Below are 15,174 nucleotides of genomic sequence, written 5' to 3' on the forward strand. Positions count from 1 at the left end.
GGCTTGCAAGATACACAGGATATGACACATTGCACAAACCATCCCCTCAAACAACAACGTATCGCCCATGGTTGCTCTCTACATGAGCGTCCTCAGGACTTCATCAGATTGCCGCAGCGACAAAAATGAATGTCGCCATACTACAGGCCTCCCTAGCAGAGTGAGACTGGGTCTGTTTCTTTCTAAAAAGTAATGGCATACTAGTTAGTATCAGTTGCACGTGGTTTCTAGACAGGGGCTGGCAACAACGAGCTGAGTGCAATAGAAAGCTAGAGCAATAGAGCTGATATGCCATCAGGAAATAAAGCCAGATTGTGGGGCTATTGCAATACGGGCTTGCGTGTTCATTTCGGCTGACATAATGTACATACTATAGAAACTTTCCTTTTCGTCAATGTCACTGACCACAAACATATATCCGTAAAACACATGTTCTGATTTTATCATTACGTACATCCATACTATCTACTAGTACTTAACAGTGAACAGGTGATGAGTAGATCCATCGTCGTCTGCATCCCGGAAGAGTTACCGTGTGTACCGCTAACGTCATGGAGCCAAAGCTTCCATCTATTGGTTATGCAATGGAAGTCATTGTAAACTAGAGTTCGCCGACCTCATACCCCCACAAAATATTTAGAGCATTTCTAGATTTTGTACAAATGATTCATTTGCTTAATTTATCCATGCCGATGTTCGCACCAAACTAACTTACACATCTCTCAACTGCGAAATTCCCAACATTCGCCGCTAACTTGAAGAGGTTGTGGCATTTCACAAATTATTTATGTGCCACCTGCCAAACGTTACATGTGTCACACGTGTCTTTTAACACCGAAATTATAGAATTTCTCATTACTCAGTCAAGTATAATTCGTTGCATTCGTTATCACTTTTAATGGAAGATTTCAACAAAAACAACCTGCAGTTTTATAATTCCATGCTAGGCGGCTCAAACATACCTAACTTCTTCCCAAGCACAAGAGCCGTGCACCACCCTAAAATCGCGACCATGAATTGTTTAGGATACGAGAATTCAAAACCGGCAGTTCCGCTGTAGTGAAAATGAGTTTAAATAGGAGGGATTTATCCATGTCTTCGATGGGAGAAGACATAACCACGTACCAAATTTCACGATAGCCCAACTCGATTCTTGGATTTAATATGCTGCTGAATCACAGATATCCGCACTGGCATGCATGCGAACATTTGAAACGCTACCAAAAACATAGCCGGCTGGCGAAGGTAAAAGGTCAAATTGATGCAAAGTACGATCCGTCCGTGCGCTCGTGAGAAACACTAAACTTTCCCATCACAAACTTCGCGGCTCTTTGCCCAGACGGACGCGACATGTGTGACTCTCGCCACTCTGGGGACGAGCTGGAAAGGGGAATGCTATAAAAGTGTCGACCACCTTGGCCATGAACTCCGCAGGCAGAATACACCGCAGACGTTATTCTAGGCGCCAGGCCAAACCTGCCCGAGAGAGGGCCTGAGAATCTGTTACTTCAGTGGGTGTTATGCTTCAGTGAAGCGTTCAAGTCAGATTTCAACTTCGGACATATATTCTCAAACACACATTTTCCGACCCATGTCCATCCCTGTTTGATGTGCGCTCACTCAAGCCCCCATTCCACTAGACGGCATTCGCACCGCGACCTCGCTGCGACCGAACTTGGATTTGTGTTACTTTTGACTCAATTGCGGTCTGTCATGAAAAATATTAAAGTACGACTGACAAGACAAACCGTTTTTGATCTACGGAATGTGTTGTGCGATTTGTCAAATCGCTCGGTCGCAGGGCGGTCGCAGCGAGGTCGCCACCCCAGTGGAATTGTGGTGTGAAGGAAACCTTAAATCAAAGTGAGTGCAGTTTCAAATGACCTGTTTGTATTTCGTGGCGTCGTCTGTGGTGTAGGACACAGTTGACTGATGGCACGACCATCAATTCTCTAACCAAACGTCGAGTTCTCAACTTCACTTTTTGCACGGACTGGGTGTATTTGAAACAGTTGTTATAGCGGGGAGGCTGACTTTAAAATGATTCTTAACAGTTGCTCATCAACGTGAACAGACACAAACCTGAAAACATCATTTAGTAACCTTCAACATTGACTATTCGTTCAGCAGAACCCAACTCTTCACCTTTGATGACCGTTCAGCCTAATGTCGGTTATCCTGTCTAGTCTACGTCTTTTTACCCAGGACCTTACTTAACGTGACGGGTTGCCAGCTGCCAGTCATGATCACGCAATGTATACTGTACTGTACATATGATACACATACCAGCAACAATTCTTAGATCTTTTATTTTCTCTTAGTTGTTGTTGCAAATAAGCTCCAAAATAGGTTCAAACTGAATCAGATGCACGCAAAATTTACGTAGCACACAAGATATCATATATAATATGTAGCTATATCTAACAGTATATCAGACACAAGGCGCTAGTTCACCTTCATCCGCGGGGTAACCTAAAGTTACTCGTATATGTGTATCTGTTTTTTTTTAAACAGGGTATTTAGGGATAACAAGTAGACGGATGGTGTCATATCTACGATATTCTAGTGAAAATCTTTATCTATAAATATTGCAACTTGAAACAACTGTCCGTTGACTTGATAACGGATATACGGATAGATGTTAACAATTGTCATCTATGTATTGTCTGTCTGACCTTACATGCTCCTATTCTGCGGCGCAAATTCACAATTGTTTGCGACACATCGTGAAGAAGGGTACGGCACAGACTTTGGCACAACTAAAGGCCCAGGTGTTCTTGGTTTTCTGATGTTGTTCACAGAAAGAGCCATTAGGCGTGGCAGCGCCGGTGTTAGTTAGTTAGTCCACAGACAATGTGTCAGCTGATTACAACCAGACCCGACAAAACCATTGCGTCTCTGCATTTCCTCCATCACTTTTACCGAGTCAGCGAGGAGGACTTTGGGACAAATTTGTCCTCAAATGTCTCCACTTCGGTGCCGTCTTGATGTGAGGTGGTCTAATTTGCAGGGGGTTCCTCAGAGTAACGAGATACACATGTAACGAACAAGTATTGAACATAAGATCACATAACGATCTCTTACCGCACTTGCCGGTATGGGCATAGGCGGTAGGCCAAGGAATTGTCATAAGATCACATAACGATCTCTTACCGCACTTGCCGGTATGGGGACTGAACAGGAATTGGTTGAGGCAGGAGTTGGTGAAAGAGGGACCGACCGGGAGGTTTTTGAGGTAGGGGTTGGAGGAACCGAAGGGATTTTGGACACCAGTGAATAAAGTTTTGCCCCAAAGCCCAGAGGTCCTGGTTTCGAGTGCCTATGATATGTTCCGACGTTGTGCCATCAATGGATACTAGTAGTCACTTTACAAGAATGAATATCCTCATTTCACTCAGGGGAAAACGAGTACCTAGCTTCGGTTAGGGACGTCCCTGTGATAGGACATTGACTTGGAGATCCCGTGTTTGAGCAGAGCCACACCTCAAAGCACGTAAAGGAAAGACAGTTCATTTTCTAATAACAGAGAATTTCTTACCGCATTTATAAGTATTTGTCGCCGGCAGGATGATAAACTGTCGTCCCTGTCGTGGTGGTTTGTCTGTTTTTTCAATATTATTCCTCCTTTCCAGTTGTAAAACTTTGTAGAACACCCTCTCTGTTTCCAGTCGCGTTTATTATGCTTCATCCTCATTTTCTCGAATTCGTAATTGTAATTCTACCAATCTCGTGAGGAGGCGTTCTTTTCTTTCACCAGACAAATTTGTGCGCGGTAAGAAAGGTTAGCCTTGTCCAAGGGTTCTAATGGTTTTCCTTTATGTCACTCTCCAATTTCGTGACTTACTAATTGTACATTTCTGTACATGTAAACTTCAACTAACTAATGAATAACTTGCAGCTCAAAGTTGCGGAAAGTGAAATAGTCACTTCCTGGAAAGTGCCGGGTTAGTCTTTTTTAAAAGAGGTCGACGTTCGTCCCTACAGGACTCTTAAAAAAGAATAGGGACTTCTCGGTAGTTTATTAGAAATTTCCATTAAGAAAGCTTTAATGGGGACACGAGCCATCAATTAACACTTTTTAATATCGGTAATTTACTAATTGGCGGATGGGTACTTTATCTGTTGAAAACCTTGACTTGTCCGTGACCTTGCTTTGTTCCATGTCTGACTCACTCTCAGGACGATGTAAAAGGGCACTGAATTGGGATAGCCTCCCTCGCAGACTTCTAAATAGCGCTGGCTTTTTTGCTGATTGGCGATTTTTAACACGGTTGAAGGGTTCTTTTATTGAGCATCATTCACCCGGATGGGAGGCCTGGCGCATCTAGTGAGACCATGTCTTGACTCTTGTATCAGCCAACGAAACGCGGTGCGTCTTTCCCAATGTTAGAATGAATGGAGACCTTTATTGCACATTTTGCTACTCCGGCCTAAGTCTGCCAATTAAGTATAGGTCACGAAAAGACATTTAAAGTAGATTATGATAACTAAACCTTCTTCAATCAAGAAAAATATCTAAGTATTGAAAATTTGAAGGACAGGAATGCAGTCACAACAAACTAGCCTGGTATCCAGCCGTAGTATAGCTCCCGTGTCCTCAGAGAGAAGAGACTCGGGAGCTATATTACGGCTGATACCAGGCTAACAACAAACTACACATTGAAACCGGAAGAAATACCCACACCCCATTGTATGTAGTTTTGAATAATCTGTATGATCTTCACCTTTGTTAACGAAATGTTGTCATTACACGATATGTCTTCGTTAGAAACGTTTGAAAATATATATCTTTTAACCGCTGACCAATAGAGCTAACAATCTGAAACGTGTTTGTTTTATGTGGGATTGGAAAATACCGCAAGAATGCATACCCGCACAGTCTGCACTCCTCTAACATTTATTACCAGATTTGTCCAGTTCCAGCTCAACTGGCAGAAGAAAACTATTAGTCTGTTTGAAAAGCGTCGGCTGGCACGTTCAGGTGAAGTGTGAAAATCGCGAATCAGCTAGCCCTCCTGCAAAAAGTAAAAGCCAGTGCTGCTAGACGTCTGCGAAGGAGGCTAGGGAGTCGGAAACGCGATCTGTTGCAGTACTAGATTGGAAGTTATTCAGGAAACCTGCAGAGACGGCCTTGGACGGCGTCTGTGGTAACTAACTAGCGATGAACAGCAGCCAGTCTCTCTCTCCTAGCCACCAATCAGATCTGACTTTATCCCGTGAGCCTGTTTTTTTTTTCGTGGGCTGACCTTGGAACAACTTTTTTGTGTCTCGTAGAAAACGTAGTCCACTACTCGTGAAGGTTTTCGCAGTGCATATTAAAGTACTGTAGACTTTGATATGATATGATGCCCGGATGTCAGTTGTAAGTAGGGCTACCAGGAGCCCCCGTGATGTTCTATTGGGACGTCTACTCACAATGTTATGAAAAAGAGGATTTGGGTTTGAACAAAAGTGGCCGTACCCCGACAGCGCGGATTTCACGGCCAATCAGTCACATGGCGATATCCTGCCAAACATGCAGAGCAGGTCAGTTCGCGCCTTCCCACTCTGCCGTCTTCCGGTTTTGAAACGCTGGCGACCGGTCGTCACCTAGCCATCTGGAAAGCCACAATCTGGATCAGTGCAACAAGGCCCTGGCCCCAGGGTTGCTTCTTATTGGCCAATGTGGTCATTGTTAAAACAGATCAGAAACACTTGACGTTCTGCCCAATTCAGGGAGGAATTAACCTCCTTCTTGACGCAGAGAGCGCATGATAATGATAGGTACGGTCTGCCTCTAGGGGCCGCGAGGGGATTGACCGCCAGGGAGCGCTTGCTACTTCGTCAACTTACGACTGGGTATGCCCTCGACGGAAACGCACGGGAATTTGCCGGGACCAAGGAACTGAGCTTTTCAGAATGACTGCGTTGCCGCTGGGACTAGCATCGCTATGCTACTGCTATATTCTGGTGTTTATGCCAACGTGGGGCTCCGTGAGGGCGTCCCAGGTACCAATACACTACCTGAACCCTGATGATACACAGGATATCGACTATGCAGACCCCTGTAAAGCTGGTAGGTCATAATTGTTTTGCTCGACCCTTGCTGCCATTTACAGCCGTTTCCATGGACTGCATTCTTCAGACGCCGGCAGTCTTTACCGTCCCAACAGTGTCTGGGGTCAAGTAAATAGCAGATGCCAGTTTTGCCGTAGCGACCATTCACAGTACCTTAACGTTAGCAGACAAAAGCGTCACTGCAATCTTCAATCTGTGCTCATCAGTGTTATAATGCGTACTGCATTGTTTAATTTAAAATCTTATTAACTTTGCGTGCCATCTTTCGTGTGGGGCTAACGAAACGAACGTTGAACTATAATGTGCTGTGGTATGGTGGTCTACATCACCACTGAATCAATGTGTTTTGACTAAAGATCAGTTGGTCAATCGTACGTTTCGACGGGATACATATGGTTATGCATGGAGCAATTGGGAATGATAAGTGCCAAATTAATTCAAACCACATGGGGAGCCCTGTCACAACCGATAGCACAGGTCAACGGCAAATGGCCGGACTGTGGCGCTTAATTCATCAACAGTGTGTTTTCCTCGAGCTCAAAGACGTTTGACAAGAAAAACGACTTCATTGTGGTGTTCCATGAAAGGGTATTGACCGACACAGCTTTAGGAATTCGCTACTGTCTGGGTTTGGAATTCCTCCAACGCAGGTTGGCCTTGTAGACATAAAATAAATCTTTATTTTGCTTTGTGCGTATGAAAAGCCGGGAGCACAGGGCGCGTTGGTCACTTTTGCACAAGCCACGGTGGATCGCCAGTTGTGCAGAAAAATAAGCGAGCTCTATTCCATTTCTTTTGTCTGATGACTCGAAGCCTTTCTTCAATTTTTTCTTATCATCCGGAAGTCAACTCTGAACTGTTAGTCTAATCTCTTCCGGGGCAGATTTGGGGGCAACTGGTTCTACTTGCTCCCGATGTACACACTAGTATTTAGACGGAAGCGAATATTTGTAACCATGTGCAGCAGCTGCCGGTTTGTGTACGTAGTAAACCGCTGACCTCGGCCTTGCTCTGGTATTTGTTGCAACCACATCAATGCTTTGTTGGCATTGTAACTACCGATGAGTGGCATATTGTTTTTGGCTTCTCTCTCTCTGCTCAATGAGGTTTTATCAAGTCTTATCAACCTCCTTGCTCTGCTCTCTCCGTGTATTTTTCCCTCCCCCACCCCCGGTCTCTGTGTTTGTGTGTGTGTGTGTGCGTGAGTGTGCGTGTGTGATTGTAATCGCTAAACAGTATGCATGCTTACGTCTGATAAGATGAAGTCTGCCATCTCTGATTGCCTTGCAAGTGTTCTCCGTGTTCAACCCATCTACTAACGTTAGGTCCTGGTCCACCCGGTCCCAACGATTCCATTGATTCCGTGAAAGGGTACTTGTCAGTTGTCACATGTTTATTTTTCATGCTTCAAAATCACGACGGGGTTTTATATCATCGCATGATTTTATCTGACCCGTCATTGGCAGGCCGTGATGCTGTCCATGTGTGTCACCAGGTGCTAACGGAGTACACAGCTTTGTCTTTGCACATTCTGCTTTGTCTTCTCCTACGCAGAGAAGAACCGCGTCATAGAACTCCGACGGGCCCTAAGTGAGCGGAATTCTATTAAGCGGGTTGGAATCTAGCATTTGGTAGCGTTTTATGGTTCAGCAGCATAACTCAAGAAGCTATTTATTGGGCTTAAAACAAATTTTGTACGTAGTTAGCTAGGTCGTGTCCTGACTCCTGCCGAAGAAATGATTTGCTGTTGGCCCCCTGGCGGCTTTCCTTGTTCTTCAGCAGAACTTCCTTTTCTTACGCCGTCTTCTGGACAAGTTTCGGTCATGATTATGTCGGTTGCACCCCACATCTGCTTGAAAATTACGTGTCGATAATGTTGCACCCCACATCTGCTTGAACATACGTGTCGGCAGATGTTGCACCCCACATCTGCTTGAACATTACGTGTCGATAGTTGAATGACAACAAGCAACTAGAGCATTGGTGTCCCCTACATATCGCTGGGACGTCTACATATATACACAGTATAACGTTAAAATCTATATATGTATCAACATTTAGAATGGATTTCCTGTTTCTTACACTTGTAGGCATATTACTAATAACTATCATAATAGTATTAACCAGAAATATGGTTATAGAAGTCCATTTGTGGATTTTGGACTTATCCTCACATCGAAAATCCGACAACTGCTGCTTCTAAGAAACACTTACGGTCGAAGATATCGCGTTTATCTTACCCTCAAGCAAAAAAATAAATCGCTGAGTGACAACGTTTTGAGTCATCTTGTTACCCAGCCAGTCAAATAACCAAAACAACCTCCTTCCAGGGACATTCTAATGCCCATGGAAGAAGTTTATTTTTGATTGTCCTTTCTTCATCGCAGACAAACAACTTTGAAAGCACGTCATGTTGGATCTGATCAGAGATAGGTTACAAAGGCCACTGCCGTCATCCCAAATTATGTAGTTCTAGATTCTTGTAAGCATTTGGGTCAAATTGAAACGGACATGCTTGATAACAGCGCATCCAGCAGTAGATTTAAATCTTGCGGCCACTAAGTACCTAACGACCCTGTCTCAAAATTTAGCCTTTGGGCATGTGTGTCCTAGCATGACCGTGATCGTCCGAGCCAAAAAGCCAACGTCTCCCAAAAGATATAGCGAAACGAATTTGACAGGACCTAAAGAAACGGGGATGATGAACTCTAGCCAGCCCGATAGATTTCCGGAATAGAAGATTCTAAAAAAAGAAGATTTTTTTCCGTCATGTGTAGAATGACCAGTGTTTTTTTCAGTGGTCCCTTGAAGTTGGGTATATATGTATGATACAATGTACATCTTTACCCACCGATATGTGTCTGTCGCTGTTGAACGGATTTATCTTGACATTTTCCTATCATACACAACAAAATACCTACCTTTCTAACACATGTACCTACAAATCTAGGAAAGGAAGATACTGCCAGAACCTTTGCTAAAGGTAGAGGTTTAGGACCGCAGCGGTCAGACGGGAGGTCTAAATGAAGCTCGCGACGAGCAGGACAGATTTGAAGAAAAAAGAGCGATTGCAGCTGCAGGGTGTTCAAAACAATACAGCAGCAGAATACAGTTGACTACTGCTAATCTTTGGCAGTCTAGTCTCAGAAGACCATCTACTATTAGTACTACTACTACGCAGCAAAATTCTGTGACATGACGGAAAGACGGACATTGACTAGCTATATAGCACTGCTTTGTAGACAAAGGAAACGTCCATAATTTATATGCTCTCCAGTCGCTCTATACCTGCTTCTTGCAAATGCGTCTGAACCACGTCCCAAATTAAAGTAATGTCTGACGTTCTTCTGTCAACCGAGTTGGGCATCTGAACAGCTGGCGGTCCGATAACGGTATAATTATAGCCATCAATTCTCCACCCGATGATTTACACGTATGGCGAGAGAAAGAGGCTGTTGCGGGAAACTGGACAGACAAGGTCGCCGGCGGTGAGAAGATGTCGGTGGATCGTCCCGAAAGTTTGTGTTATGTCAGCTGTTTGGAGAGGGCGTGATGTTTTCGTTGCCACTGGTTCGTCAGTTTGTACAGACTGCCTCAATTTGTTTGGGGTGGGGTGTGTGTGTGAACGAGATGAAAGTTTGCCTGCCCTAGCAGTTTTCTGGCGACATCCTTTTTTTTGGTACAATAATGTTCCTCAGATGCGATGAGGGAATGTCATTTTTGTGTATTGATGAGAATTTTATCAAAGTATAACATTTTATTAGGAAAAATGTTGTAAGAAACAAATTGTTCAAATTAAGATACTCTATTTTCTTATGATGTTTACACTGTTTTTGAACCTAAACCTCCTGTGACGTCCCCCTTACATATAGTTAGTCTATTTTTTTTCTTGTGATGTTACTTACAGTTAACATTGCTTTCGAAATATCCAATGACGACACCCTGACAAACTGTAAACCTGTTGTTTCTTGTGATTTTTATCGTTATTAAACCTCTCGTCTTAACACCCTTACAAGCAGTATAAAACGTACTTTTGGGGGTCTATTTTTCTTATGTCATCAGATGTTTATCACTGTATTTGAAACCTGCCGTGCCGACCCCTTACAAACAGTGCACCACAGCTGACGACAGTCCCTGAGGAATCCACTGTGACATGAACCGAGATTCGAACTCTCGACCTCCTGATCCAGAAACTGGGTCTGGTAACACGCACGACGCATGCTACCAGGACCACATCGTTGTATTTTTTGTATACAGGAAGTGTAACAACAGGTGGTACTAGTAGTTCAAATCTATAGTGCATAGTGCATACTATTTAGGTCGCCGTGCACACTCTATAATATGTATTTGTCTGTTCCGCCAAGGACACACAAAAGTGCTATATCAGAAAAAGGGACAGGTTCTTAATCTTCCTGACGCCTGGATGTCAGACGGCCTGATGCTCAGCTAGCTTGCAGACGACAGACGAGGGGTAGTAATCATTAACAGGTTCAAAAAGATAGCGGATGGCAACTCATAGAACACGTCAAGACTATGGCATTTTGTGGTCACACATCCTAATATTATCGTACATTGGAGGGAACCTGAGTCACACCAAACTCCTAACAAAGCGCCGATCTACTTTTATTTATTTTATTCTACCGCAGTGTTGTTCCGTGGTATAAAATGTTGTGAACCCAGTCTGTGCTTATCTGGCACATGGGTTTGGTGATATGGTTGTAGAGTAGAGTAGTTGATTTCTTAGGCTTGGTAGGAATTTTAGTTTCTATTTTTGGCGGCTCTTATAGTTCAGTTCAGTATCATTTCTGGTCGGTGTGGGTTTCTCAGCACCCTGCAGCGTCCTGTACATCAGTGTATTTCTTTCTGCATGTTCGTCCAATCTCGCTCTGACATTTGTTGTCGTCACTTCACTCTACACATCATTGATCATCGTTGTTCGGGAGCCCGTCTGCTAAATTTTCGTTGTTGAGTCTGTCAATTGGAGTCTGCTAGGCCTTGGAAACAGTCTGGCATCCGATCCAGGCTAAACGTTCGCAAAACATTTCATGCCACGGGAAAACCTCAAGAACAGCCCTGTGTATGCCCATCCCACGATATCCTTCCAGTGCCAATGACAGTGAGCACGGCCCATATTGTGGGTATTTGGGGAGTCAGACCAAAATTGACCTTTCCAGTCGGCCTTCCCGACAAAAAGACACACCAGCTTTGTGTGCCTACCAGATGGCGCAATGCTGCCCAAGCCGTGTCAAGATCGTGTAATGCAGGCCAGGTAGAACTCCCAATCGTCCTGGCGTCAAGTGGAAAATCTCTTGACCTTTCCAAGTCCTGGTACGTTGATAACAGGCAAACACAAAACAAGAGGTAATAATGACCATAAATAACACACGTGTAAAAACATAGAATAAAGAATTTAAAGATCGCTTCATTTATCTACCTAGATGTTAACTGTTCTCTATATGTGAATAATGCCATAGTCATGGTAATGAATGGATATCGACCCAAAAAGGAATTCGTGATTTATTGTCCCTGGGGTTAAGGGAATAGACCCCAGCCTCTAGTGATGTCTTGATGACATCAGCACATCAGTTCCAAGTCGTGTCTGCTTCGGTTGTTCTTCTGGCTTAGGTGGGCAGATCACTTCTCTAGCACCTATAGAGTCAAGGACAGCAATAACGACATTGGATATAAGTGAAGAGGCGATGGACAACCAGCTGTTGTGTCATCAGACATCAACGGAGGCGTTTGCCAGAACTGCTCTTGAAGTCCATGAAGAGTGAAAGAAGCCGGGTCTTGTGCAAAAAAATTGTCTCTATGGTCTACCAAACTACACTGACTATAGGATGAGAACTCTTTGCCAAGTGAGTTTGGCCACCATGGTGTATAGACATTGCAAATTGTACCCTTCCCACAGGCTGCCTTCCGCGGACTGACTCGACAATTTCTTGATTGCCAATAAACACCTCATAAATGGCTGGTGGAGGCTACAACAAAATTGCTCCAAATGTGTTGCCTCATTTAGAACAACAGCATGGGTGAAATCAGACGTGCAAGCCGTCGGATAGTGTCAGAATCGCCTTCATACAAAAACACCAGCCGTGTCTACGAATGGGTAAAAGAACAAACTTATCGAGAAGAGCTTGGGTGAATATGTGTGCTTAGCCGAATGAACGAACAGTAGCAAATCTGCATTTGTACTAGATACCGTTACGTACTTCGTCCTCACTCTGACTCTGATATCACCTATTCTCCAAGCAGAGGTTGGGTCATGGAGATAACGTTAGTGGTAGCCGAGAGTTTTACCGGCTTGCTACTCTCGAGCTAGTAAGAATCCCGACTACTACTATATATCCATGACTCAACCCCTGCTTGGAGAATAGATGTCACTCACTTTACCTTTTAAATACCTTCACATTTTAACATAACAGTTACGTCACCCCTGAAGGCTAAGAAAATCATTGGAAACAGCCAGTGTCGTAGCGCGCCAAGGCTGACATGAAATTCTTTACCCAGGGATGCCAAACCGTTTTGACACAGATAGCCTTTGGTTTCTGACTAATCCCGACCTTTGGCTTGAGTGAGAAACAACCCGACACAGCTGAAAGTTGTCCTGCTGCGTCCCTTCCTCTCACGGACAGCCACGAACCACGCGGGAACGTAGGGGTCATTATTTCTCCGGCTCACAGGCTGGTAGTCACGTCCCATCACGACATTGCAGCAATGAAAAACACTTATCCTAACATCTCATAAAGGTAGCGACCTCGCTGCGACCGCGCTACAGCCTAACACGGATTGCCCAAAGAACTTCAAAGATAAAAACGATTTTAACGCGTTGTGTGTTTTGTTGCTTGTTCTAGTTACATGTATACCTGGACTAAAATTACATTTTGCATGATATTGCAATTATGAATCAAGGGTTACATAAATCAAATGTTGGTTCCTCTACGGTCGGTCAGCGATCGCCGTCGAGGACGTTTTAGTAATCTCCAGACAGATTTACCAGTGGCATAAGATAGTATCAAAGCTGGCTTACTAAGGAGTATAGCTGGCCAAGAGGACCCAAGAGGGGAGTCATCAGCCACCGGGAGCCAAACACACTCCTAGGCCAGCTTCACTCCTCTGACAGCTTTTGATACTATCTTATGTCACCGTAGGATCTGCTTGGAGATTATATTTTAGGTCTCAGTCTCACGTTTCCACTAGCTTGTTTTTCCCATAGTATGCAAGTTTCCGTTTCACGTTTCCACTAGTTTGTTTTACCGAAGGTATTCTTTTCTTCAGGAATAAACGAACAATGATAGAGATATACCATTTGAACATTTACCAAAAGTTACATATTAGTCAGCTTTATCTATAAGTATATCAGATTTACATTTTTTAGTTCAATTGCCGTTTGAGGGTTTTAAATTTGAAGTTCGCCAGCTTTCAAACAAGGTACGTAGATACATGATGTCGAAATGCTGGTAGTACTACTTCCCAACCAGTACTACATACCAATGTTTTAAGTTCCAATATCCAACTTTTACCCTTTCGCGGTTTAGAGATTTATTATATACTTTAATGGAGTGCTAAGTCAAGGCCGATGTGCTATAAATATACTCGAGATTTGCTTCACGGAGGTCTCTGACTTTGACCTTGTGAGAGAGTCACAACTGGTAATGCCATTATCATCTTAGGACATCAAATCTAAACATGCTCAAGTGTCCCCTGTTCCACTTCAAGTTGAATGCGCGGTGCTGTTTTTGTTTTTAGATCCATATCGGAAGCAACAACCTTTAAAAACGTTGAATGGGTGCCAGGCTTAGCCCTCGGCGGCCTTGATCTCATTGTGCAGACTTCTGGATTTCTCAGATCAAAAGGAACACCGCATCCCTCATCGCTACCGGGTTCGAAACACGAGGGCGTGAAAATCGAAACATTCGCCACCATTATTTATTTATTAACATATTAACAGTAGGATGTGTGATGTTAGATGTACAGGATTCTATGGAATGTTAGGCCTAGGAAAAATGCCGTGTTTCCCGATCGACCCTAGCAAAAACTTTTTTTTACTCAGTCGCTGGCAAGGAACATATTATTTTCGATCTGACATCCGAGTGATGAAATATGGTTCGGGCGTCCCTCGGACAGGATGTTAAATAGAGGCCTTACATGTTTGAGGGGAGCCAGACGTTAACACCGCACTTGTCGAAGAGAGAAGGGTGCGTGATGCGTTTCAGGTACTATATTTTTGGATCACATCGGACGAGAAAAAAGGGAACCGCCACGTACTTTTTCAGGACCATAATGGGAAACACAACATTTTCTTTGCTAGGCCTTGTCAACAGTCGGATTCGTGACTTCTATGTCCTCGCTGATGAAAGCACTTTGTTGAAACGACGAAGCCATTGTTGACCAACCTTGGAGTACACAGAACAACCGCGTAGCATGTCCTTCACACAATCGCAGCACAACCGCTTGAACGTTCCGTCCTTCAACTCTACAGGGTTCTTTCATCAACTTTCATTTATCTATCTACTCTTGCTCTTACTCATATACATAGTTGGAGCTAAAACAAAGTTCGTCATATCGTCATACATTTTTATTAGATCTTTTCCTCATCAATTTCTACGGTAACTGGGTACGGGTGACATTCGTCGATGGGGGCGTCAATCATAATCCACTGGTAGTTTCAAATTAAACTTCCGTGCATCGTGAAAGTACGTTGCACACCAGGTTGTTATGATTATGTTGATGAAAACATTAATTTTAAGTTTAAGTTTTACTTTAACTTTAAGTTTAAAAAAAAGAAAGATTTCCAATTATTTTAATTGGCACCATTAGCGTATTACCATTTTAAGCCCTCCATTGTGCCACCCAACTCTGTTATGGTACCAGTGACTGCCTGCTTGTGAATAAAGAGAACTTTGTTATGTAGTCATCTACCAACCATAGACTTTTTTCATGGATTAACATGAGAACTTTATTATGTTTCAGACCAATTTGATGGTGATATAGCTTTAAGTCCATATGACATCAGTACATTAGCAAGATATACAAGAGAATGGCAGCAAGGGGAAAACTTTCCAGGGCAGCTAAGACATCGGCATATGCAGTCAAGAAGATCACAGTCTGGCAAAA

At 43.6% G+C, this 15,174-nt stretch overlaps 1 protein-coding gene across 1 annotated transcript in view; it reads left to right on the top strand.

Annotated features, from left to right (window-relative positions):
- Window positions 1-5,540: 5,540 nt before the first annotated feature.
- Window positions 5,541-15,174, top strand: part of LOC118410730 (tolloid-like protein 2) — a gene marked incomplete in the record, with an annotated part of 25,876 nt that continues 16,242 nt past the window's right edge. Inside the window, 2 exon segments of the mRNA XM_035812500.1 lie at window positions 5,541-6,055; window positions 15,031-15,174. Of these exon segments, the coding sequence (XP_035668393.1) occupies window positions 5,899-6,055; window positions 15,031-15,174 (301 nt within the window).

Source organism: Branchiostoma floridae, chromosome 3 (genome assembly GCF_000003815.2).
Source record: "Branchiostoma floridae strain S238N-H82 chromosome 3, Bfl_VNyyK, whole genome shotgun sequence".
In the NCBI taxonomy this organism is placed as follows: domain Eukaryota; kingdom Metazoa; phylum Chordata; class Leptocardii; order Amphioxiformes; family Branchiostomatidae; genus Branchiostoma; species Branchiostoma floridae.